The 24,917-nt window shown below is 41.1% G+C and overlaps 2 protein-coding genes across 2 annotated transcripts; one reads left to right on the plus strand and one right to left on the minus strand.

Annotated features, from left to right (window-relative positions):
* The first annotated feature begins 1,020 nt into the window (after nucleotides 1–1,020).
* Nucleotides 1,021–4,511, plus strand: rsrp1 (arginine/serine-rich protein 1). Its single transcript, XM_051395949.1, has 5 exons — nucleotides 1,021–1,279; nucleotides 1,903–2,422; nucleotides 2,538–2,713; nucleotides 3,972–4,049; nucleotides 4,158–4,511. Exons 2-5 carry the CDS (start codon nucleotides 1,918–1,920, stop codon nucleotides 4,314–4,316), a joined length of 918 nt encoding a protein of 305 aa, XP_051251909.1. The 5' UTR covers nucleotides 1,021–1,279; nucleotides 1,903–1,917; the 3' UTR covers nucleotides 4,317–4,511.
* Nucleotides 4,512–6,949: 2,438 nt separating this feature from the next.
* Nucleotides 6,950–13,218, minus strand: syf2 (SYF2 pre-mRNA-splicing factor). Its single transcript, XM_051395820.1, has 7 exons — nucleotides 13,144–13,218; nucleotides 12,724–12,822; nucleotides 12,310–12,435; nucleotides 11,235–11,352; nucleotides 9,250–9,340; nucleotides 8,549–8,647; nucleotides 6,950–7,382 (listed from the first exon to the last, which is right to left on the minus strand). Exons 1-7 carry the CDS (start codon nucleotides 13,159–13,161, stop codon nucleotides 7,217–7,219), a joined length of 717 nt encoding a protein of 238 aa, XP_051251780.1. The 5' UTR covers nucleotides 13,162–13,218; the 3' UTR covers nucleotides 6,950–7,216.
* Nucleotides 13,219–24,917: the final 11,699 nt, after the last annotated feature.

Raw genomic sequence — 24,917 nt, forward strand, 5'->3', positions numbered from 1 at the left:
GTGAAGAAGGTTTTGGGTTTGTTACAGGGGGCTGTCTGTGTGGTCTGTCACAATAACGCTGGTGTTCTGGGAAGGTCTCCAAAAAAAAAAATTTTAAAAAAATCTGGCTTTTGGAGTTAGTTGAACCAATGTTAAAATGATAAAGTTATTTTTCAATAGACATATTTTTTTGTTTTTTTTTGTAAAAAGGGTGGGTGGTGGCAGTGGGGCTCATTGGGTGCTCAGCACCCCTAAAGCTCTGACCCTAGAATTGCCCCTGCTACCAGGCTTAGCAAGTTTTCTGAGGGAAACCCTGTACATGCACCATTAATTGTTGTTTTATTTGGGGGTTCTTCTCTCAACGTAACTCAAATTTGGTCATAATAATATTCACTGAATTGATTTCTCTTAATCACATTCTGTTAAAACAGTGACTGTGTTTCCTCAGACTCCCTCAATTTCACACATCACAGTGTCTGTCTAGTCTCAGTTGTGGAGAGGGTAAGGGTATAATGATGGCTATATAAATTGCGTGTTTCACCCATACCCCATTATGTTGCAATGCACAGCAGGCATGGGTTCCCCCAGCTAAACATCAATTTGTGTTCTTGTTGTGCATACACACTTAAATTCTTAACATCTGTGAACACATGGCATTTTTGCAAATAATGCATTCTCCATTTTTTTCTTGGTCTTAGAGGATCCAAACGCTTGCTGCTTCTCTGCCAAATGATTGGATTATTTTGAACAACTTTGTCCGTCTGAACCAACCAGTATAGACGTCTGAATGAGCCAATGCTAGCTTCCCTTCCTTCCTTTAGTCAATAATGCGTGTTGACACAGTTTTACATTATATAAGGTCACATGTGGAAATATCACTTTTTGGAGAATACATATTGTGGACATTAAAAAAGTAACAACTTTCCCTTCATTCGTACCCAACAGATCGATCATCATTCACCGAGTCGTTCAAAACGATCGAATCGTTTGCGACACCACGTGACTGGAACTTTCCAGAGGCTACATATAGCCCGTTGCCCCGGCAGCCTCGCTTTCATTCGCGTGACGACCACAGAAGGCTCAGCTCCGAGGACGAGTCAACGGTTGTCCTCTCGCAAATATTTGACTAACGTTAGCTAACAAACCAACAAAACCAACAAATACGAGTATTTTGAATATTGTTCTTAAGTCATCTTCTAGTGGTAGGTTTCGGAAGCGACTTTTTTGACCTCGTTTGAGTTTCTGTACCTCGTTTATATCGACGTTTTCCGAACAAAGGTCTCAAGCTACCGTCGACCTGGTAAGTTGTCCGCTAGCATAACTTTGTTTTTCCGGTCTAACGCTAAGAGTAAACAGTTGTAACTAATTGGTCTTTTGATATATAGTAATGTATTGTTCGTGTAATTTTAATGTTTACGGCTAAGTGTTTCTTAATCTTACGCTAAGCCATTGGATGTGAAGTCGTTTGTAGAGGAAAGGCCACACGGTTAGCTCAAGCTAGTCAGGCTAGCTTTAGCTTACGTCATCGTGGAAATTTCCAGTACTCTCCGTCAGCCGTTACACAACCGGGGCTGTGACCGCGAGAGGCAGCACTGAGAGACTGTTATGTAACAACAGCCATATGCTTACATACAGACGGTGGCTGATATTATCAGCAGGGCTTTAAGTTCTCTACCAGTTTGTCTGATTCCAGCCATAGAGCAGTTTTAAAGTCCTCTAATGCTAAATTCAGGACATAAACATTTTCTCCTGGAGAGCCTGTCATGCACACACCGCTCTTCTTGCTTTAAGGTAGCACTTCTATAAAAGATGTAAGGACATATGTTATTGCTACTAACACTACAAGAGGCCTACCCATTTAAAGTTTACTGAATACTGGATGAGGTTGGTTTTCTAAAAGACGTTCTTTTTGTCTCATTTCAGCTTGTGGCAGAAACAATGGCCAAGGTGAAAGACTCGCACTCTGACATGGCCCACGCTCGCCAGACCGACGGCATCAATGTAATCTTTGACCAGAACAGCCCTGCTTCATCTCGCTCTCGCTCTCGATCCACAAGCAGCAGTGACCGCTCCCTTGCCTCTGGCCGCTACAGGGGACGTGGCAGTCACAGGGGGCGTTACAGATCTTCGTCGTCTTCCCGAAGCAGGTCTTCCTCTCGTTCCAGGTCTCGCTCTCACCCTCGTTGCCACAGACGTTCTTCCCGCTGCCGCTGTGACAACCATTACAGATACAGTCAACTTCACCAGTCAAGCCGGTCACCCTCGCCAGACAAGTACTCGCGTTCCAGACGCTCGAGGGCCAGCTCCAAGTCTTCCAGCCATCAGAACAGGCACAGGAGGGATGTGAGCCGGGTCAGACATAGGCCGTCGCAGTCTTCATCCAGAAACAACAGGAGCCGCTCACATTCCAGATCAGGACGCTCTGTCCGTATGAGTTTGGATGGTAAGTTGATTGCATCAAACGAGGGAATGCTAAGTAAGATTTTTTGGAAGAGAAGCAGACTGTGAAGTTGTCAGATGTTGAACTATCTTTTCTCAAAACATATTCTTGTTTCCAGATAAAAGGGAAGTCCTCAAAGCTGCAATCAGCAATGTCGAGAAGGTCCTTGGACCGGAGAGGCTGGAACTTCCAGAGAGCGTAAAACCAATCCTGGCAGAGCAGTCGGAGCCCGAACAGGTGTCACCAGAACGAGGGACATGGGTGAGACAAGACCCTGAAAAGACTCCATCACAGGTGGGTGTCTGAGGATGACTGTCGGCTTCACATTGAACCCATCACACTCAAAGCATTGTCACTTTAATTAAAGGCCTTGAAGTATTTATCTTAAACTAGATATATATGACAAGTTAAGGGATGGTGAGAATGGGGATAGTTAAGTGTTTTTTGGTACAACTTGTGCACTGACTACTTATGTTTAACACAAGGGTAATGGACTATGTCTTTTGCTATAGAGGAATAAGTATTTTTTATAAGAAATGATCGTAGCTGTCCTAGCAGCAGCTCATCTAAGTTACACAGATATACAGTATATGAAGCACAGTGTAATGTCTACAGTGTTCTATTGATGAGCTTGAGGTCTATGTTGTGTTTAATTTCCTGTCTTGTTAACCATTGGACCCCTGAGGAAACACGCATACTCTCTGTATTTATTCCTGTCTTCATAGATAACATGACAGTGGTCTCCTTCACTCATCGACACCTGGGATAAAAGGGCTGTCATGTGACTTGGGTGACGACAATATGTGTTTGCGTGAAAGGTTCATTTGATAACTCTTGAAATGTTTACAATGTTTAGTTTATCAACCATAGGTTTGCAAATAACACATTTGTACTTTACCTCACATTTAGAGATGAAGCACACAGTCCATACAAATGCTAATTACACACATAGATACATAGATGATGCACAAGAAATCCACATGTAGATTTTTCTCAGAATTTTGACAATACAAATGTATTTATGCTTGCAGTTGAAATGGGTCGTTGTTATTTAGCAGAATCCTCCACTTGCTGATGGAGCGCAGGCGTGTGGACTGCGTTATAGTGACTATTCCTGTCAAGAGAACTAAAAAAAGACGAAGAACTCCTCTCCTTTTGCCAAAGATAAGTTGGTACACGGGCCGTGTGCTGAGGGGCTGGGAAACCTACGTCACCATTCTGCCACTGTAGACAGAGAAGACATCTATTTTACTTTGATATTTTGTTTGCATTTGTTTTTCATTCTGTTTCAAGGTCTGTCCTTGAAGCAGTCATTTAATGGTCAGGACTAGCCTTTGACAGCAGTGTGGGGGAGGGTGTGTGTGCATGAGAGCTGCAGTTTGTTGAAGCTAACACTTAAATAATGATCTATGTAATAGAAGTGCTTTACAATATTAGTAACAGAAGCTGTAATCCATCTAGGTATATGAACTTCACAAACTGTCAAAGCTCACTCACATATGTTTTAGGGACATGTCTAACTAGGTGTGTCTGTCTTCTCTTTTTGAAACAGAGCAGTGAGGAGGACCCTGATGATATGTCCAGCCCCAAGATGTTTCCAAAGAGGAAAATCATCTCTTTCAGCATTAATGTAAGTGATTTAATTTGAGTTTTCCCCCAAAACATTGCTTTACATTAGCCTGTACATACATTGGCATGTTCTAATATCTCTCTTTCTCTCCTGTTCTCGTCCTGTTAGAATTCTGTGGTCAAACCAACAGTAACAGCTCCATCTTCTGCTAAGGTAACTCCAAGAGTGGACAGCTATGAAAGCAGGAAGCCCTATGGCCACTGGGTTCCAGTCAAATCAGGCCGAACCAACGCACGCAAACACACACTCAGCACCATGTTACGCTAGTGTGGCAGAGTACATGGACACTGTAAATACTGTAAATATATTGTACATATATTGTTCCATCTTTTCATGGCCGTTTTCTTTCAGATGTTAAAGATTTAAGTGGGAGGAAGTGAAGAATTCGTCCAGGTGGGATTATTTTTTTCCCTTTGTGTATTGTGTTCAAGGATTCATTAAAGATATTTATTTGATAAAAAAGGTGGCTATGTTGTCTGTTTTTCCAACTCATCTAATAAATCACTGATCTGCACTCACACTGATAGGTTTCAGAGTTTCCATTGACTAAAACATGCACATGGAGAAACTGGCTCTTAACTACTCATAATGCCAAGGTTAATTATTCATACCATATTGCTTGGAACTATTTATTCACCAGAATAATGGTATATTCCAGTGGGCTACATTAATGTACAACTCTGCAACTGAACACATTTTAAATAAGGGTAACTACATCTACTGTAGTAAACAGTGGACTGTACATCAAATCGCAGTTTTTGTGATGCAATATTTGTTTGAAAATATCCAAGACAGAACAAAATCCCAATTTGTCTCACTGCAAAAAGATGCAGGGTTTGTTTCTTTGCCTTCAGTTGCATGTTTGCCCTGTTTTTACACCAAGTGTATGTGTAAGGATGGCGTTTCATAGCACATAGATGAATGAGTCCACATGGATGAATGAGTCAACATGGAACATGGATACAAGTCAGATGCAAGTTCTAAAATGGCCACTAGGTGTCAGTATTATCATAGATTTGCTGAACTTGACTTTTTGTCAGATTTTTAAGGTTGAGGTTAATGCAGTGTTTACAGACTTGACTCACTGCCAACATCCCTGATTTGTTTGGTGATTTAAATATGAATGATACAAAATGGCAGTCTAATTATCAAGGTAGCTGATACAGCGATTTCAAAAGTTAAAAACCCATGATACCTCAAACAATTCCACTGTGGAGTGACACGGTTCCTCATGATGTGACGTTCACGCTGCTCTCTGCAGTGAATAGGACGGTAGCCTTTTTCCTTTAGCCATGTCCCAGTAGGAGTAGCAGGTGTAAAATTCCAAGAAGAGAACGGAGCCATCGTTAAAGTTATCGTGCTTTTCCTGCTATGACGAGTCAAAATGTCTGCTGTGAATAACACCTGTAATAATGTATCAATCAATATGTAGGAATCACAGCCACACTCACACAAGGTTTGATCACCAACCATCAATCACCATCAGCTGTCTGCTTACACAAGAAGTGAACATGCTCCTTCATGAGTAACTGGGTATATCCTGCTGTTGTGGCAGCACAGCTACTTACCCTAAAGCTTGTGTGTATTTATCTTGACGCGGTCTTGGCACATATTAAAACTACTGATGAATTACTGCCAGAAGGTAAGGTTATTAGGTGAGATATTGAGCAGGTAATAAATTTAAAGGTTTTTCATACTGATATTAAGATACATGTCACAATCTGTTGTAACAAAAAGGTAAAATCACAGTTTTGAATATGTCTGAGTGCCAGACTGCGTGTCTCCTGCTGTAAACTGACCTGTTAGTCTGATGAATTACTTTGATAGGAGATAAGACGTGCACATACATAACAGTGAGACTTGAGGGAATTGGAGCTGGATTACTTGATACACACACTAACAAAGCACAATCGACAGTCACATTTATCTTCTCAGTCTTGTATCTTATGGAGTGATCACGTTTGTTTTTTTATTCTTGCAGGTTTTTTAAATAATTGGCAACACTTAAGTCACTTGCAGGCTTTTGTGCCTTTGGGGAAACTCACCTATTGACACTGTATTTATCCAATCGTTTTCTTATGTACTTCTTCACTAGGCTTAAATCAAACCCTTTTTGCTTTACAGGGAATACTTTTAACTGGCAGTTGGCCGTGAAAGAATCAAAGGTGTCAGATCTTCTGTGAGACACAACAGTGAATTTATGCCGTGTTGTTCCCTATACAATTGCCAGCCAATATCCTCCGGCAAATCAGATAACACTACAAAAATATCACAAATAGACCCGAACACTTAATCCACTCCCTAACAGATTTAAAGGAGAGTCGGATATCAAAGACATCTTCTGAAGACCTCCCCTACCCTTTGTGAGCGAAACATAAACAGCTTGTGTCATTGTGTCTTTGCACACTATCCTTTTGAGGCCCCCACCCCCCCATAAATTTATTCTATGTGGTTCACCAAGATTGACTCATGCAGATGAAATATAAGAAAATATAATAACTAGAAGTTTGATTCAATTCAGTACCATCCCCTCACAAACCAATGCCTGTGTGCCCTGTAGAGGGTGCAAGGCCCCCATTTCACACACACAGGAGTTCAGGAATGGGAGACTTGCATGGGAACCTGTTTTCATGTCTTCTCCAGTCACAAGGCTTTCTTGCTCGTGTCACTGCTTGGGGCAAGTTGGTTAAACTGAGATGTCGATGATAATGAATAAACTGAATTGCTCAGTTGTTGGTCCTTATCTTTTGTGTGCACCTACACCAAAACATTCTTTTGGCTGGCACCTTCAGCTAAACATGCCCCGAGGTTTCATGGTAGTTAATGGTAGTTCATTCTCACGCTCAAGGTCTCCGTCATGAGACCACACGCAGTACACCAACAAGTGTGCAAGATAGATGGATAGTTGGAAGTGGTTTATTTAAAAAAAAAAAAAAAGGATAAGAATAATCATAAATGTTGTTTAAACTTCTAATACTGTACAAAGGAACACCACGCATTACATATCATACAGGAAATTGAATTTTTGCCCAAAATAACCTCAGCATAATAAAAAAAACTGCATTACAATACAGAGAGAGAGCCCATTTTAGCATTTTAATACATATAAGACTCCTAAATGAAGACCAAACTGAAGCAGTGAACGTCCACAGAGGTGACTGGACCCACTACACAGCGGTGCCTCTCTCCAAGTTTTGTTTGATCTCCGCTGTGTATTTGCCGTAGAAACGCTCCGCCTTCTTGTTGAACTTGGCATTCCTCTCGTTAATGTAGTCGATGTCTGCGTCGTCGTTGTAGGCCCTGCGTCGGCTGTACTTGGCCCGCTTCTCGATCCTGACAATCGCAAATAAAAGCAGCTTAGGGAGGATTTCATAAACCACTATGGCCACTATCCATGGGCATATCCAATAACAATAATTGGCTACAGGCAATAATTGGGGTGGGTGGGTGCATTTAAATTTGGCAAGGACAGTGGCAATGGAAAACCTAACACACACATACGTACTCAGAGGAAAATACTGTCAATTTGTGAGCGCCCAGTCTTGATTCACTGTGTCTTCAAAGCATTGTTATGCGTCATACCCTGGCAACTGAATCCTTGTCTAATGCCCCACAGTCGCATCTCTAACACAAGTCTTCGACTGTCTCAAATATAGAACAGCTCAGGGAAAGACCCGGGTAATCAAAGGTGAAAGGGACTTCTGTAGCAAAGACTTAACGAAGAACTAGACTGTTAGAAGCAGCATTCACACTGAAGGTACGGTTTGATGTGAATTATAATGGCCTACGGTCAAGTTAGTCTTGCCATTGTCTGACCAGGAGCTGTGCCCTGACTAGCGAAATATTCAGTTAAAGGTGGTCCACTTGGGGAAGTTGCTGCACCCCCCACCTAAACATCACCCCATGCCAATAATAATGAACTGCCTCCTATCTCTGCTTGCATCAGAATTTCCACTCTGGAGCTTTCTTCAGATCAGATAGGCCCTGGATCTCTCTCTCTCTCACACACACACACCAACCCCCTTTACCAAATTGGCAAAGAGGTCACAAACTCTCTCATTCCGCGCATAATTTATTTCGACAGAGATAGTCTGTCTACCCGTTACGTTTGTGGTGTGCCAGTGCCGGAAAGAGGGCGGAAAAATGAACATTTCGTTTGGATTGCTTTAGCAAATCATAATTAGCAAGGCTGAGTATAAACAGTGCTGAGCTAACCCATGTTTTTCTTAAATAATGTCATTGGGGGATTCAATTCTATTGAGGGACATTTTACATACGACTTATGACCTGCTATACGTACAGATTATTATTTTGTTTTTCCTCATTAGCATTTTGCCTGTTAGCCTGGTTGAATGCTTCTTGTTGGCTAGCCGCCAAGGAGAGCCGAGTGGAGCCTAGTGAGTCAGGGTGATACACGGGCAGGCTGAGATTCAATTAGTGAACGGTCAGGAGAGGATATGGCATCTCTCTTTGGCTGTGTGTTTTTGAGTGCGACTTACTGTTTTTCAACATCTTCCACCATGCGGTCAATGCCATCCTTTGTGGGGACATGGGTGCCGTGGATCAGGCTATTGGACGTGGGGTGGAAGTCCTCACCGCTGTGGAGCACCAGCAAAGGAATTAGAAATGCCTAACCACAGATAATAACCATTTTACCATGCTTAAACTGACTTCTCTATTCCATCATTGTGATTATGGTCATCCTAACAGGAGATGATGATTCGGTTTCAGGGCATGATGCGTCGGTGTATCCTTCACGGTTCTGCATATGTCAGCCTCTAAGGAGCCCTGAACTCTTCTTGGACCTTAGCGTGCATGCACTTTAAAATCTTGAAATTACTTCAGGAGGGTGCAGTTTGACATAGCTAACACTAACCCCAGGGAAAATGAGGGGGTACGAGTTATCATATAGAATATGCTTTGTGCACATGTGATGGGTGAATCCTAAAATGATTACACCAAGCAAATTGTTACAATTCATTTTACTTGACGGGAAATTTCACAGTTACGGTCTTTAAAGCAGAGACGTCCTCATGCATAATTTTTATGACCCTGTTAATAGGAATGCACAAAGATCTAGTAATGCCAGAGGCCATTTCTTTTTCCCATGTTGAGCTGTCTGTCTATTTGGACAAAGTATAAAAAGACACAAATACAGTACTGTGACAGCAAAAGAAGATGGGACAGAGGCTAAACTCACCATTCCTCCCTCTGCCTCTCGTAGCTATCCAGGTCTGGTCTGATTTGCTTGGTGAGCCTTTGGTACTGTCGGAACTGGGCCTCGGCATAACCTGCAGTCCATTGTGTAAGATGGAGAGAGAAAAAAAAATCGGACTGAGTTATAATTACCGGAACAAACAGCAAGCAGGCACGAGGCTCAGCAACACAACCTGCGGCTGGTTAAGGGGGGGACGAGGGGGCAGAAGACTCTCAACTCTCCTCCTCCCTTCCTCTCTTGAAGCCCCTCTGGTGATAATTTTCTCCCCAGAGGTTTTAATTCAGAGTGGGTTTTGATGCAACAGATGGCAGCCATATTCAGGAGACACAGCAAGTTCTTTTTCAGTAGATTAAATTGAGAGCAGTTTGAGATGATTAATATCCCAAGGGGTCCTTACATGCAACCAGTATTTCCCTATACAGCAACGTTTCACTGTGTGGCAAAGAAGTGGAAAAACTCCTCAAGTCGTCACATGTCATGACACAGCAGAACAGAATAAGAGACCAGAATGACGGTGTACCACGTGTTTCCTCAAAAGTAAACTGAATTAAATTACTATTTACTAAATTAATAGAGTGAGGTTCTATAACGTGATGGGGGGTTTACTTGCCTAAAATAAAGCTGTTTGATCAAATCGCCATTATCTTTTCTGATGTGACTATAAAATTCCAGAGTCAATTCAATCACTAAGTGACAACCACAATCGTATTTAGGTGTACAAGGCACATAAATTTCCTCTTGATCGATGAAGAAATGTGTAATCAGTTTAGATTTCTTTTAAAAATTAAGGCTAAATTAGATTGCAGTCTTTAGTCTGTACTTCAATCTCCACTGATTCACACAGCTATTTATTTGTTACGGAGTTGAATCAAAGTAACTGAAATAATGTAAGTGCAGGATGCTGTGTCAATATGCCCCAAACATGTGTGTTGGGGGTTTTGCATCAAAACAATAACAAAAGTTTGGAGACATTATGAAATAACGCAGCATTATGGGAGTTGTTGTTGACCACCGTTGTAGTCACTGAAGTCAGCCGAATTATCCACAGAGGATCTCCAAAATAAATGATGATAAATGCTGAGTAAAACTGGTCAAAACACTGAATAAAGCAGTTACACCTTAAAAGTCAGTGTTAACATGATAAACATTAATAATAAACACAGCCAAGCTACTGCTGGCTGATCTAGTTTCTCTGATAACTTCAGATCTAGACATCCAATGGCTAAAGTCCTTCATCCAGTTATAATATGTTGTTAAACAACCAAGATCTAAAAAGTGGATTGTAAAAATGTGGCTTAAATCGGATTTAAAAAGTCAATTCTGGGTTCTCGCAGACACCTGCGCAAAGGGGACATGACACTGACAGGCAACTGGTGAAATGCTCTGTTACATGAATGTTGTTGGAAAAATTTGGGATAATGTACACAACTTAAATATATATAACATTTTAGACACGTTAATGTGAAAGAGTTAGAGTTATCAGATGCCAAAACACGGCAAAGCAGTTCGTAAAAGTCGCAGACAGGATTTTTTTCTACCTCCAAGAGAGCCAGTTATTTTATCTTTCATCACAATGATCACGAGGTAAACCGCAGAAATGCTGCGTTCACTTTACAAAGACTTGACCAGTGCAACGCCTTTCAGGATGACGTTGTGTTGCAACAAGTTAAACCAGATTCAATCTTTTTGCCGGATGACCCTGCGTTGTTTGCCCGGGGGCCCCCTGCGTTGGCACCCTGCTGCAGCAGCAGACTGGCTGCATTGTTTTCACACAGGGCTTAAGTTGGTCTCAGTAGTCAGGGTATTCTTAGAACAATAAACCTTTTATTCATTTTATATTGTGAAGATACATTTAAAAAAAAAAAAACGTATATGGGAAGCTAATTCTGACAGTGAATTAGTTACCATGGTGAAACCAAGCACAACCAAAGAGTACACTGCAAACAGTCTGAGATCCTACCACCAACCTGCAAATCCTGTGTCGGGATTCTTCTTCTTCTTTTTCCTTTCCCATCGTTCTGCATCGTCAGCCGTGATTTCCAGAAGCTTCACTCTGTCATAGTCCTCCCCTTTGTCAGCACATTCCTGAAAGCCAAATATTATTTTTTAATAAACACAAAGCGGGACTAAATGGGCCCTCATTTTCATTTGATAATACATGAGTAAACTGTAACTTGGTTAACTTTGTGGCAATATTTAAACTTTACTGGAGGAGCACCCACTGACTCATTCTCTTAGAGGAAGCACCAATATAAAATCTGGGCTCTGATTGTATGCATGTAAATGATGATGAAGATACCGAGGGTCACACATCAGGAAATCATGCAGGAGTCAAACAAGTATTAGCCAAATGGAGGATGATGTGCGGGGCTTTCTACAAAGCTGTTTGGTAATATGTATTAAATTAAAGGCAAAGTGTTAAAAGTTTACACAGTGATTTATATGCTACCAGAGCATTTTGCTTTAGTTGTAATCAAAACACCATTCCTTTTTAAAAACCAAAGTAGAAATTGTAGACAATGTGTGTCACATAACACATTATTAGGAGCAGGCTCACAAAGGGAGCACACAATGTAAACGGTATAATAAACTAATAAAAGACAAAAAATACTGGCTAAAAATAGCTAAGGTCTCTTCATATAATTCTACAGCATTAATAATGTTCAGTAGTTTTTTTGGTATTTTTTGTTTATCATGTATTTCAGTGATTAATAGCGCAGGCATTAATTCCTTCTGCACAAAACTCTTGCTCAGCAAAGATGGGAAATACTATCAAATAGTTACATTTAAACAGGTATGAATATTACTTGTATAGAACTTATTAAAATTGAACAACACATCAAGTATAAATTATTCATTTTATACTTAAGTGCTCATGGTTGCTGTAAAATGAACTTAATGATTAAATACTGAGAATCTAACTGATCTAACGATGTGTAGCATCCATATTTACACAGGCTTTAACATTTTTGTCTTGTGTAGGTGATCTAAGCAGCTTAGCACCGGTCCAAAATAATCTCAGTTTTACAGTAACTTAAATACCTTTTTCTTTAGTTTATCGGCAAGCTCCCACTCCAGTCTGGCTTTCTTAGCCTCCCAGTTAGAGGGCAGTTTCAGTCTCTTGTCCTCCTCCACAACCTCCTGGTGATTGAGCTTACGTGCTTCATTCTGCAGTGGAAAATAAAACATTGGAACAATAACTGTATGCAGGTGGTAGATCAGAAATATCCATCCACTCACTTGGGACAGAGAGTGCACCTGAACATGATAACTTCTGACTTACACTAACATGGCTCCTTGTGTTGACGGTCTTATTAATACAGCTGAGTGTCAGTTCAGCTTGCTAACACCACAAAGCCAAACAGCTTAAGGGAAGCACTAGAGTATAAGTGTCTCTCTCTCTCTCTCTCTGTATACCGTACATGTGCTTTATTCAGTTAAAGGTAAACAACTCACCCGTTTGAAATGTAACTCTCTAAACTTTCGTAGTCTATCCTCTCTCTTCTGGGACGGAATGGTTTCGGTTGTTTCCTGCTCGGTGGCTGTAGCAGACTCCTGAAAGTAACGACAGCATGTTCACGACAGTTCAAACTGTTTAATATAGTCCACTGAAGACCAGACAGAGGAGAGTATCTAGCAGAAATAAACAGCGAAAGAAGAGAACAGGCCATGTCCATAGTTAACCAGCTAACGTTAATTAGCATCCGTTAGCTTAGCACAACAACAACGAGCTCGTAAACAACAACGGTGTAACAGAAACACAGCCTCCGCGGGCAACATGAAGCTTCACTCTCGGGGAAATGATTTTAACCGAATATCAATCTGCCACAATCTGAAATACACTGGGTAAATTGACATTAAAATGCAAAAACTCACCTCACTACAGGACGCCATTGTTGTGTTACGCGGAGGAAGAAGACAGGAAGTGTGACGATCATACCGGATATTACGAAGAAGATAAACGTAAACGGTTACATTTTATTATAATTATATATATATATATATATTAATTATATATTATTATTTAGTCGGTAAATATTATATAAATAAATACACACATAAATGTAACTTCTGTGGTAGAGCTCCACCTCTTCATTAAAATACGACTGAATAGATTCATTAGAAACAGGGTTCCGCAAAAGGAAATGAAATTAGACAACAAACCTTTTTACTACCTTTAAAAAAATAGTAGATAGTATAGTATAAAATAGTATTTGTTCTAAATAATTTTGAATGCTTTTTTTTTTTTTTGTTTAAAAAAAAAAATATAAATTTTATTTTAAATGAACTAAAACCTTTTATATGGAGTATTTTACTATTGTAATATTTGCTGTAGATTGTTTGTTTATATTACCAAATTACAACACATCTATATTTAATCCAAATATCTCCAATTTATTTACTTTTGTCCATCATAAAACATAAAGTTGAGCTGACCATTATTTTATATTTTCCATTTTGTATGACTTGCATTGTTCAAGGCTGTCATGTGCAGGACACAGACAGACGTAACACAACATAAAAAGAGGCGTAACAACAAGGAACAAGAACATATGAGGGCAAACTACAATTTGAAATATTGCCATCAACATCACATGCACCCTATGTTTCACTTCACATGATGTTAGCACTCTTGAGATGTTCTCATGCACACAGCAAAAACAGTCAGAACCCTTTATCAGCCCACAGCCTCCCCAGTCATAAGAAGAGATGACTGAAATTCTGTAATGTGAAGGCGACTTTTAGATCTATCTTCTCTCAAAGAGGTGGAGGCTTTTCGTTGTTGAGCAGATGGTATTTTGTAATCCACCACGACTTCTGTATATGTTCTTTATATTTTCTGGAGTTTAGTGTAATCAGAGTCAAGTTATTAAACATATGTCAAACCTGTTTTATCACTACAACTCATAGTTATTTGTTGTAATGTTGCACGTTAAATCTTTTTATCATGGCACCGTGACAAAAGTAATTGCTAGGCAACTTATATTTTACAGTAATGTCTTTGTGTATAATTTTAAACCGGGCCATCTCGCGTCCTTTTGAAGTTTAACTTCATCGAAAAATACTGCTAGACTAATGGAAACTGGCACGATGCACACAGACAGCAATTATGAATATGACTGGAGGTTATACTGTGAGAGGCATGAAAGGTCAAGCATAAAGTCATCAGTGTGCCACACAGAGAGTCTGTTTAGACTCCACTAAGCTCAACTGTTATGGTCGTGTTTGCTGCAGAGAAATGGAATCTCATATGTATTACCAGTGCATTTTATTTTTCCCCACAAAAACACAAGTATCAATCAGAGCTTTGGAACATAACGTAGGACCTCCAAATATGATTCTACAATCTGATCAGAAGACGAAAGTAAACACTTTCAAGAGCCATTTGAGCATGTTTGACTTGCCAAAATGGATGTGCTCCCTGTTTGATTGCATTATACTAATAGAGCTCTTTTGGAGGATGTAATTAAGTGGAGTTTATAGTCTTAGATTAAAGCATCCTCTAGATCACAGGCAATGTTAATGGAGTGATGCATTTTCACTGGAAACCAGATGGGAGCACATCACAACAGAACAAAACATCATTGGCTACAGTAATGGGCAGGGCTCTACTATTGCCATGCAAAAAGAGAAAACATCTTCATCATAAATGACTCAAATGAGTAAGAGAGAGAAACCGTAAAGTCACTGGAAAAAATGAAAATAAGGATTTACTCTGTAGTTTCAAAACAGCAGGAACAGAGACGTTTAGAATTGTGTGTACAGCTTTTAAATTTCCAGACATCAATACAAAATGAGTGTGAAGGTTTGCAGAATGTCTTATAGGTGTGTCCTTTTTTTCAATAGCTGTTAATCCATCGTTAATGCCATCCACACATCCTTTGCATTTCTCAAGTTCTGTCATAACTAAACTCCCCTCAGGGTGCATTCACTCACTTCCATGGAAGCCCGGACATGTTTTGTTTGGACAGAGAGCTGGTTAGCAGGAACCTATGTAATAACAATAGTAACGTCATGTTTAATGTTCATGTCAAAGTAGCTTCCATTTTAGCAACAGCTAATGGGGATTCAAATAATTACTTGTTACAGAGATCATACATTAGTTGACAATCAGTCAAGAGAATATCAAATATTTGCACATTGCAGTACATCAGGGTCTACAGTTTGTGGTAACATTTTTTTACATTTTGTTGTAACAATACTCTAGGTTTGGTTATGGCAAAAGAAAAATATTTTTTCTGTTAATTCCTGTGCCAGGGTTTGTCATTTTAGTTACAGTAGAGTCACAGTAACAAAAGTTACACAATTTGAAATCCACACCGGCTTTGTGACAGGCAATGTGAGGATCTAAGCAATACTGTCATTGGCATTTAAGCGATACTGAACGTTAGTGCAACACGACATGGATCTCACATGTGTTGGGGCCACCCAAAAATGCTGAACAGCCACTCCTCAATATTAACTTTTCCAGTCAGGCAAATCAAGTCTGAAATGGAGTAACATTATATCTGCAAATAAATTGCACTTTAGGGGCACATTTATAAATACAGAGCAGACCTCATGGTGCTTCACAACCGTCTCCCATTAATCAAACCGGACATGATATTAGTTCAGTTTGCTGCATGCTGTGTATGAGATACTATGTTGTTTGTACACACAGACATACATTTAGCCGGAGCTGTTATCTTGCTCTTAATAAGAGTTCCCCTAGATAGCACATGTGGGGCAGGGCCTCTTGCTGCGCAAGCAGCTGCTTCACATCTGGAACTTAATATAAACATCATGGCCAATAAAATCATTCCATTTCCTTAATTACTATTCCTGTCATTTCCGCACTAAATGAAAAGTTATTAATTCAGGGCCAACACAAACATGCGTCTCCAATACGAGGAGCTACTCCTGAAGCGTCGCCACCCTGACTACATGCCGCTGTCACTGGACTGGAACCACAAGCTCCTGCCTCGCTCTGCCAGTGTGCGTTTGTGTGAATGTGTACACGTGAGTGTGTGTATGTATAGGGAACAGAGGCCAAGGCGCTTGCAGACATGAACGGAACACAAGATGGCGTCTTGTTTTCCATCTCATCCAAATGTTCCCACTGGTGCCAGTATAATCATGACAGGCACAACCCGTCCTGTTTCATCTCTCTGCTTCCTCCTCCCCTCCACACTCCTGCTCTTGTTCTTTTGCTGCTTCTCTTCTCATGCCATTTACACTACTCTTCCCCTACATCCATTCTTTCTTCTTTTTTTTCCTCTCTGACATGCCTCCCAATGCCATAGAATGCTTGTTAACATAACATACAGCGTGATGATAAGACTTTGGTGTATTCAAAGAGCATCTGTCTGTACTGTTGCCAAAATAACTACGTATACTTACTGCAGCTATACGTGTTCTGAGGGAGAAATTGCAATCTTTCACAGGGTCATATGTCATCAAGCAAATCTTTAGCTGAAACATTCCTCACAGCACTGCATTATAAGCCATCTCTAGTAGTCAAAATGCTTCCCATTGATTTCTGGTGTTAGACGTATCCAAAGGGCATGGATGAATAGAGTGAATATAGAGCTATTTGGATGGAGTCCTTGTAAAATGCCTCACACCAAAAGCATCATTGTGTCAGCACAAATGCCAGTGTATGTGTGTCCTAATTGAGCTTGACTGACTGAATTATCATCTTCCCCGGTAGCAAACTAATGCTAATATCATGTAGATCATGACGTATATGATTTGACACAGGGTTAGCTGCTCTGATTCCAACTGAAACCATTCACAGGCCAAGAGAGGAAGAGGATTTGGTGAGCGACACATATACTTACACAAAAGACGCATGCATGCACTCAAATACCACCAGTTTTGTAGTCAATGCTTTTGCTCCACCACACACAATTAAAGTCCCAATTAAAGGCCATTATGGGTTTTCCACTAGCAGCAACCACAGGGAGAGCAGCTCCACGGTCCGTACATTGCGGGCACACAGATGTCTCCTGTGTTGTCATCCAAAGGAACTCAGACTGATCCACAAACTTTATGATCATAATTACTGATCAAAATTTAAGTGCAACAACAATACAAACTCAGAGGATGCAATAAAAAAAAAGTTTGAGCGATTCCGGTAAAAGGGGCCAAGTGGGACAATCAGAGGTAAGTGTTTGTGAGATGTTCATCCTGAGGAGGACAGTATATTGAGGTAATGACAGGCAGCCCATTGAACTCCTGTTTACCACAAGAGGGAGGCATTTCCCTGATATCTTACCAGAAATTGACAGTCCTATTAAATCTGAGTGGGAATATTAAATAAAAAGGCCACACTTTCATGTTTATTCCTTCTTATGCAATTGTGTTTCTGTTTCCCACAGCCACAATCACCAATAGATCTGAGTTCTCACCACAGATGAAAGCGCTGGGCTCCATATCTGCTGTGAAGCATCCATTCACCACCATACCCACACACAAGTTCAACACGAGTGTCTTCCCTTGAGCGGGGCCCAAAAGTGTCATGCGTTTTCCGCTTCTGAGTTCCCATCCTCTTACCCAGTGACCTTAATGAGAGACTAAAGTTCTCACTTGGCCAAACAATACGCTGTTGTAGAGGGCTGCGATAAGAGGTGGCCAGTCAACAGCCTCTGGACATGCAGCTGTGTAGGCGAACAGTCTTCCCAATCTGTCCCCGGCCTGACACGCAAAATCAGTTGCCAGATCAAGCAACCTCACACGGACACACACACGTGTCAAAATGCATGTGGGTGCCCACAATAACACATACACACGCACAAAAAGTGAATCCCATTCCCACCCAATTTTGTGCTCTGAGAACTGACAATCTGTTTAGTGCAAAAACTGTAGTGGTTCCTTTCATCTCCAGTTCAAGGCGCCGATGATCTAATTCCAAATCTGATGATGAACAACCCAGTGCCAAATATCTAAAACAAGTGTCAAAAACAACACCACCACTATCAACTGATAAGTGATAAATAACCTCTTTCTTCGTGGTCAGTATGGGTTACTCTTTGAACTATTTAGGGCTTAAAGAGATCTTTTATATTAATGAACAAACTTATTTTGTGAGGCAGAAAATTTTAATTTAGTCATTTTCAAGGTGGAGAGTATTTTCCCCTGGGAATGATATCAAAGAAGAATTCAGTTTACATACACGAAGCAATGTAAGAAAATTTAACATTTTCATATATACAAGTCACATAAATTATAGAATTTATGAGAAAAAAATAATATATCCAAATGAGACTTGCATTGGCAGACATCAGTGTTGTTCTCTATCACTGACAGAGTCAGACAAAGCTACGCCCAGATTTTGATGAATGGTTAACATTAATGATGGACAATGTCTAAATGCAAGGACTAATAATTATCAAGGGATTTCTATAATATTTGGTTTGGTTCTATCAACTATATAAATAAGAAAATTTAACAGGAATGATATACTGTTGTGCCCACATCTTTACAGAAATCGGCTCCATCAGGATCCCAGATTCTCCATGGGCGGACCGTGTTCATAGCTGACAGATCACAGGACAAAAGGAGGCAAAGTGTTGACAGTGTAGCAATAGACAGGAAACATGGGGAGAAAAGGGTATGACATGGGTGACATTTTGTTTTTTTGTGGTCAGATTTGTTTTGTTTGTTCTCTTCTCTGTTTTTCAAAGCTTTTACTGTAAGATCTTGCTTTTGTTCCTTTATCTCTTCATGTTTTGGTTAGTAAAGAAACTCTTGAATTACAGAAAAAATAACCTTTGGTGAAATTGATGTGTAAATTCATCACTGTCTTGACAGTGCTGACCTGGAACTGAGTCCAAAATGGAGGAAGCTATTATATAAGCTGTGCAGAACCTGCAGTCTTCCAGCAACACCTAATTCAAGCGCAAATTAATTCTGCTGTGCCACTCTTCGGTGTTACTGATCAGTAAGGCAGGCTGGCTGTGATTAAAAGGAAGGCAGGTGGTCATCAGAACGAATACAGCCACAGATGCAGATACAGAACAGAACAAAGGACTCAAAACTGAGAGTGAGTGAGCTGAGGGTGGAAACCCAGTAGTGATGGCTAGTGGGCAGGTGAGGAATGGCAGGCCTGAGATGACAAGAGAGGTTAGTATTCACGCAAAAGTGATGCATCATAACTAGAGGCAGGAGAGGAAAGAGAGGAGGACAGAGCCATGGCATGAAACCAAACCATGACAACCAAATACAAGTAATGACAAAAGCAATTGCTGGTGTTAGAAGTGGCTGAAAAAATGCTTTTTTAAAGTGTAAAAATTTCCAGTGTGGTATTTGGTCCAGCAAGTTATTACGGGTCTGTGGGTGACTCGCCAGTCATTAAAACCAGACGCACACGTAGGAACGCTGAACAGGACAGGGAAAACAATGACAGATATTCCAGAGTCAATGAACTGTCTCAGCCAGACAATCTGCAGTGATGTAGGGTTCTGTGTGTGAATGAATGAGGTGTTTCCCCTAATGTGGGCTATAATCTGACCCTCTCGGGAGCAGCAGGCGGAGTGCCGTGGAAAATATTCAGCGCAGAATTCAGACTAGAGGTCCATTTTTAAATCTTGTACATGCAGGGGAAAAAGAGAATTGCTGTCGACCAAGAACAAACAATGACACAGGAATGTGGAGAAACAGTAAAAAAGGAGTTTTTGCAGAAATGGAGGGATGAAAAGGAAAGAAAAGGAGAGCATTAGGCAGGACAAGCATGAGCCATGTGTAATCAGAGTATATAGAAACCAGATATGGCCAATCCTAAAGGTAATATACAGAGAGAATGCGTTTAGCAGAGTCCATTAAAGCCAAAAGTCTCTGAGGGAACGCTTCTAGCCAGACATGGGACTCTGATGGAGGTAGCCAAGACACTCTAACTCCAGGTTAGCCTCTCACTCTGAGTAATGGACCAGGGTGTTTTCAGACTCCCATGGCCCCTCACGAGTCCCGCCGAGCCCCTATGATGAAGTTAGAGGGAGCAGGAGCGCTACGGCTCAGAGAGAGAATGAGCCATGCCCGTCTCCTGTTGCTGTTGAATGTAATTTCGGATCGTATTGCAGCGGAAGCACAACTGACAGAGGAGGAATCTATCGAATTCAGCTCAGACATCACAATAATATTGAGCCTTGTTTATAAACACACATTCAGGATGCTTCGGGAGTATCATTGGTTTGAAAGCCCCAGCGCTGAGCATTGAGCTTCAGTGTCCTGAGAGAAGACCCTAAAAGAGGTGTTGAAATGGTGCCATTTGATAAGGCTGCAGTGAAATTGTATTGGACTAACAGAAAGCTTCAATATTTGGATAGACATTTCTTCTGTAGCAGCTCAATATGATTTTAATAGTAACTGCATCAATTATTTTTTAATTATATTTATTTTTTGTTTGATAAAACCTTATATATCCTTTAGGAAAGGAATGTATGACACACAGTTTCTGTTCTAGCCCAGCTAATACGCTAGCTAGCCATGCTAGCTGTGGTGGTTTGAGCTAAATGCTAATGTCAGAATGCTAACATGCGCACAATGACAACACGTGCTGATATTTAGCGCTGTATATTGTTTACAGTGTTCACCATTGTTTAGCATTTCAGCATGCCAACATTTGTTAATCAGCATCAATGGGAATATCATTGGTTTATACAAAACTAAAGTATTGGACAAAGTACAATTTCGACCTAATGATGGCACTATATGAAAAGTTAAGGCATCACTAAAGATTTTACAATTCATTCTGAGGGGAACATGAAATGTGTATAACAAATTTCATGGCAATCTATCTTGTAGTTGTTGAGACATTACACTCAAAACCTCATCCTGGCATCAGAGGAAAAGTCAATGGACTGCCAAAGTCATAAGGATCAATCCTAATGAATGTCTGAACAAAACTCCATCGCAATCCATCTAACAGTTGTTGAGATATTTCAGCCCGGACCAAAGTGGTGGACCGACCCACTGCAAGACCCATGCTGCTAGCGTGGCTAAAAACTAGATCAATTAACCTTCACCTGACAAGCGAGACAAATCCTGCCTTTCCTTTCTTGTCATTCATTGCACCCCCATGTCTTTTCCTCAGCGGTTAACCAATTCTTGGCTCGTTCCTCCAAGTGCGACGCCATCGCTATTATAATGCCATCATTGCTGCCTGCCAAGCCATAGAGAATGATGTCACTTCCACCCTCGGTCATGGTGGTTTGGGTTTGGCCACTGGTGCATGTGACAATTTGTGCCCTACTAGGAAGCCCTGAAGCTTCCAACTTGGCAAGCAGCCATGACATCCACACCCTCACCCAGTAACACAGCAAGACACTCACTGATGCAGCTGAATGTTTAAATTCACTTGAGAGCTTTTGACTATTCCCTTATTTCTGTGCTAACTTTAATACTTCCACGTTAAATATCCACCCCCCTCTCTTTTTTTCCTGTCATGCTGTACAGCGTCTGTACTCCTGTCATTTACCCCATGGCTTTGTAGTCATGTTGTGAGGCGGAAAGGAGCTGGGCAGGGCGAGGAGCAGGCCCAGCGGTGGCTGATGTATGGCTTCTGGAGAGGAAACACAGCACAGGCGATGAGAGAATGTGGAAATGTACGCATGGCATGATGCCTGCCTGGACCAGCCCACTCTGCACTGTGTTTAGAGGCGGCCTTTCTTCTTGTGCCAGGTGGGCGGGGGATGAAAGAGGGTACTGGGGGGCTTGTGGGTGGACACAGGCCTGGGATCAAACAGCAGAGAGGCAGCGGAGGGTGACGGCGGTGGGGGTTGGTGGTTGTGGGATGAGTGTGAGGAGTGGTCAATTGCCTGGACGGTTTTAATTCATATGCGATTAATTACTGCCCCCCCCCGCCTGGTTTTGTAATATTACTGAGACCATTAATGAACCATTCATTAAAATGTTAGATGCTGAGTTTCATTTCCTTTTCTGCTACCACGCAAAATGACACATGACACTGAATCGAAAATACATCTAACACTGTTTATCCTATAGACGAAAGGCTCAATAACAGATTTGAAAAACAGTTGATGTTTTAAATTACTACTCCAAGTGTACTCGAAAACCATATTCTATGAAATATACCACTTTTTCACCATAACCAATGTCTGTAATTTGGCAGTCAGCGGCGTCACTGTCCAAACTCTGATTCTGCATACTGTATTTGAGGTTGGGAATTTCACATACATATTTGCAATGTGACTAAGAGCAGGGGCAGATGCATTTGTTGTCCCGATAGTGTCTCATTATCCCAGCCCTTCCAGCTCAGGCGTGTGGGTTCTCGGCGGGGAACCCCAGCCCAGAAGTGGTGGTGAGATGGGACAAACCAACCGCCATGCTCACAGGCTCCGGCCGGATGGGGAGGGAGGAAGACGACACTCGTCATTTGGAGGTTTGGGTTTGATTGCTTCCCGTTGTGAGGGACTTAACTGTCTCCGCTGGGAATGCGGTCCCTTTTACACCCACGCCTAAAGACACAGAGAGGGAGAATGAGGTGTAAAAATACAAAAATAAGTAAGAAATACGGCCATGAGGAGCTGACAAAACAAGGTCACTAAGTCAAGTCCCCCAGAAACAGCATGAATAAAATATGTATAAATACTGTCTATAAAAAGAGACATACATTATACTGTGGGAATGGGTTATGAGAGTGACTGAGTACTCATTAGGGTGGGGAGGAATTTAGAGGAATTTCATTTTCAAATTATAGTTGCGGTCAAAGGTGAACCTATAGCACAATTTCAGCCTAAGCCTTGAATGCAATTCAATCATTAAAGCAGCTTTAATGAATATTTATATATTAACAATGGATCACATGATTATATGTATATAAAAAGGGGTCATTTATATGGATGAACTAGAAAATTACGTTTGGTTTTACTGTTTCAGTTCACCCCCACCACTGTCAGGATTTGTCGGCTGAAGCAGGCCAATTTGTACTGTAACATACCGGCCCAGAACCAAATAGCAGACAGACAAAAGTTAGTCACTAGCTAGTAAACATATTGAAACATTTCACTAAAAAGCCAGAAACATTTGTGTTAGTGGAGACCAAAAACAGAGCTAAAAAGATAGTGAACATTGCACTCCAATTAAATCAACTTATGTCAGTGCTGTGTTCAGAGCTTGTTTCTGCTGCTCCAAGTGGCTAAAACATAGTTTGTACAGGCTTAAATGTACACATTCCAAAAAATTTGGAAGTCACATGCATGACAGAAATGTCAGTGTCTGTCAATGATGGAAACCAGACATTGTTTAGGGGATTTCTGACACTGACTCTGAAATTCAACCATGTTTGAAAGCTTACCATATTTCATAGAGAAATCCACGGGTTGGAGTACATAATCAATGCAATTTTTGTCTTACTCTGCTATGTGCTCTTATACCCTCCTTGCCCACCCCCCTGGTTTACAGTTGAATGCAATCGCTTTATTGGCTCAGTCGTTCTTGTTCTGAAGCGGTGGGGCCTTGCCAGTCGTCGTGGTTACTATAAAAACTAATCATTTCAATTTCCTTGTATCTTATTTCATTCATTTACTTTAATCACAGTCTATGGGAGGCGCCAATGTTTCCCCATGAGTGGCGTCTGCTAAAGAGAGCAGAAATTTAGAGCGGCCGTTTTTCAGCTGGCACTGGGGCAGAGACATCCATACTACTGTATTTAATGACTGTGCTGGAGTTCAAGCGATTAGAGCTCATCTTAGAAGAACTGCACGCCCTTTTGATCTTCGAATCCTGCGAATGAAGTCAAGGGGAGAGACAGAGACGAATCACCTGCGGTTTTGGAAATCATTTAGAACGGACTGGCTTTCCAAACTGATAGGGGGTGAAAAAGGTTTGATCTTTGTTAGATCTACTGCTTCAGATTGCCTATCTATGTTTCTTTCTGCAAGTGTGTGTGGGGTAAAAAAGAAAGGGAGAGAAAGTGGCTTGGGTTTCCCAGAAGACTAATAGATGTGAATTCTTTCAAACTGAAAAAAAAAGAAACACTAAAACAATGTAAGCATGAGGCCAGCAGCATGTGTACGATTGTGATCACTGAACCGCTTGGCACTGTGGCAGTCTTGAGCCAGTGAAGAATTATGACCTTCGTCTGCTCCATTAATTAACAACCATTCAGACAGGAAACCAGAGCCAGCACTCCAGTCTGCTTTCATGTATCATCCCATTGGCCTGCAGAAACCTCATTTTTCATTATTTACTGTATCACTTCCAGACTGATGATCATCAATATTGTGTAAATGAAGGGGGGCAAAACGTTTTTGGAAAAGGTTTGAAGTGCATAATAGTTTGCTGTTGAAATATTGGCCTGTTGTACGTGTTGTTAGTGAAACCCTCAGTGGGCTGTCACAGCATGACATTAAAAAGGCGGCCTTGTACAGCCACACGTCCAGGCGTAACAATAATGAGCCTCAGGGACTTTGAGAGCATGGGGAAAGTGGACGCAAGTGTTTTATGATCTGGCAGTGCCGCGGACAAAGCAAATAATCGCCAGACACAGAGGAGCAGGTAGTTTCACTTAACCTCTGCTCGGGGCTGAGCGCCAACTTAACTGGAAGCACATGGCTGCAGAGCACATTAGATAGAGGGAGAGAGACAGAGAGAGAATGATTATTCCTATTAAGTGACCCACCAATTAAAGATCCTCCACAGTGCTGAGGTGT

This window comes from Dicentrarchus labrax, unplaced genomic scaffold (assembly GCF_905237075.1).
Source record: "Dicentrarchus labrax unplaced genomic scaffold, dlabrax2021, whole genome shotgun sequence".
NCBI classification, from domain to species: Eukaryota; Metazoa; Chordata; class Actinopteri; family Moronidae; genus Dicentrarchus; species Dicentrarchus labrax.

Excerpts from the sequence above, each read along its gene's own strand:
- rsrp1 (XM_051395949.1), top strand. The coding sequence starts at position 1,918 with ATGGCCAAGGTGAAAGACTCGCACTCTGACATGGCCCACGCTCGCCAG. Across the intron at positions 2,423-2,537 it reads TGTCCGTATGAGTTTGGATG|ATAAAAGGGAAGTCCTCAAA; the intron begins GTAAGTTGATTG and ends TCTTGTTTCCAG. Across the intron at positions 4,050-4,157 it reads TCATCTCTTTCAGCATTAAT|AATTCTGTGGTCAAACCAAC; the intron begins GTAAGTGATTTA and ends TCGTCCTGTTAG.
- syf2 (XM_051395820.1), bottom strand. Across the intron at positions 8,648-9,249 it reads GAGAGGCAGAGGGAGGAATG|CGGTGAGGACTTCCACCCCA; the intron begins GTGAGTTTAGCC and ends GGTGCTCCACAG. Across the intron at positions 7,383-8,548 it reads GTGGAAGATGTTGAAAAACA|GATCGAGAAGCGGGCCAAGT; the intron begins GTAAGTCGCACT and ends TGCGATTGTCAG.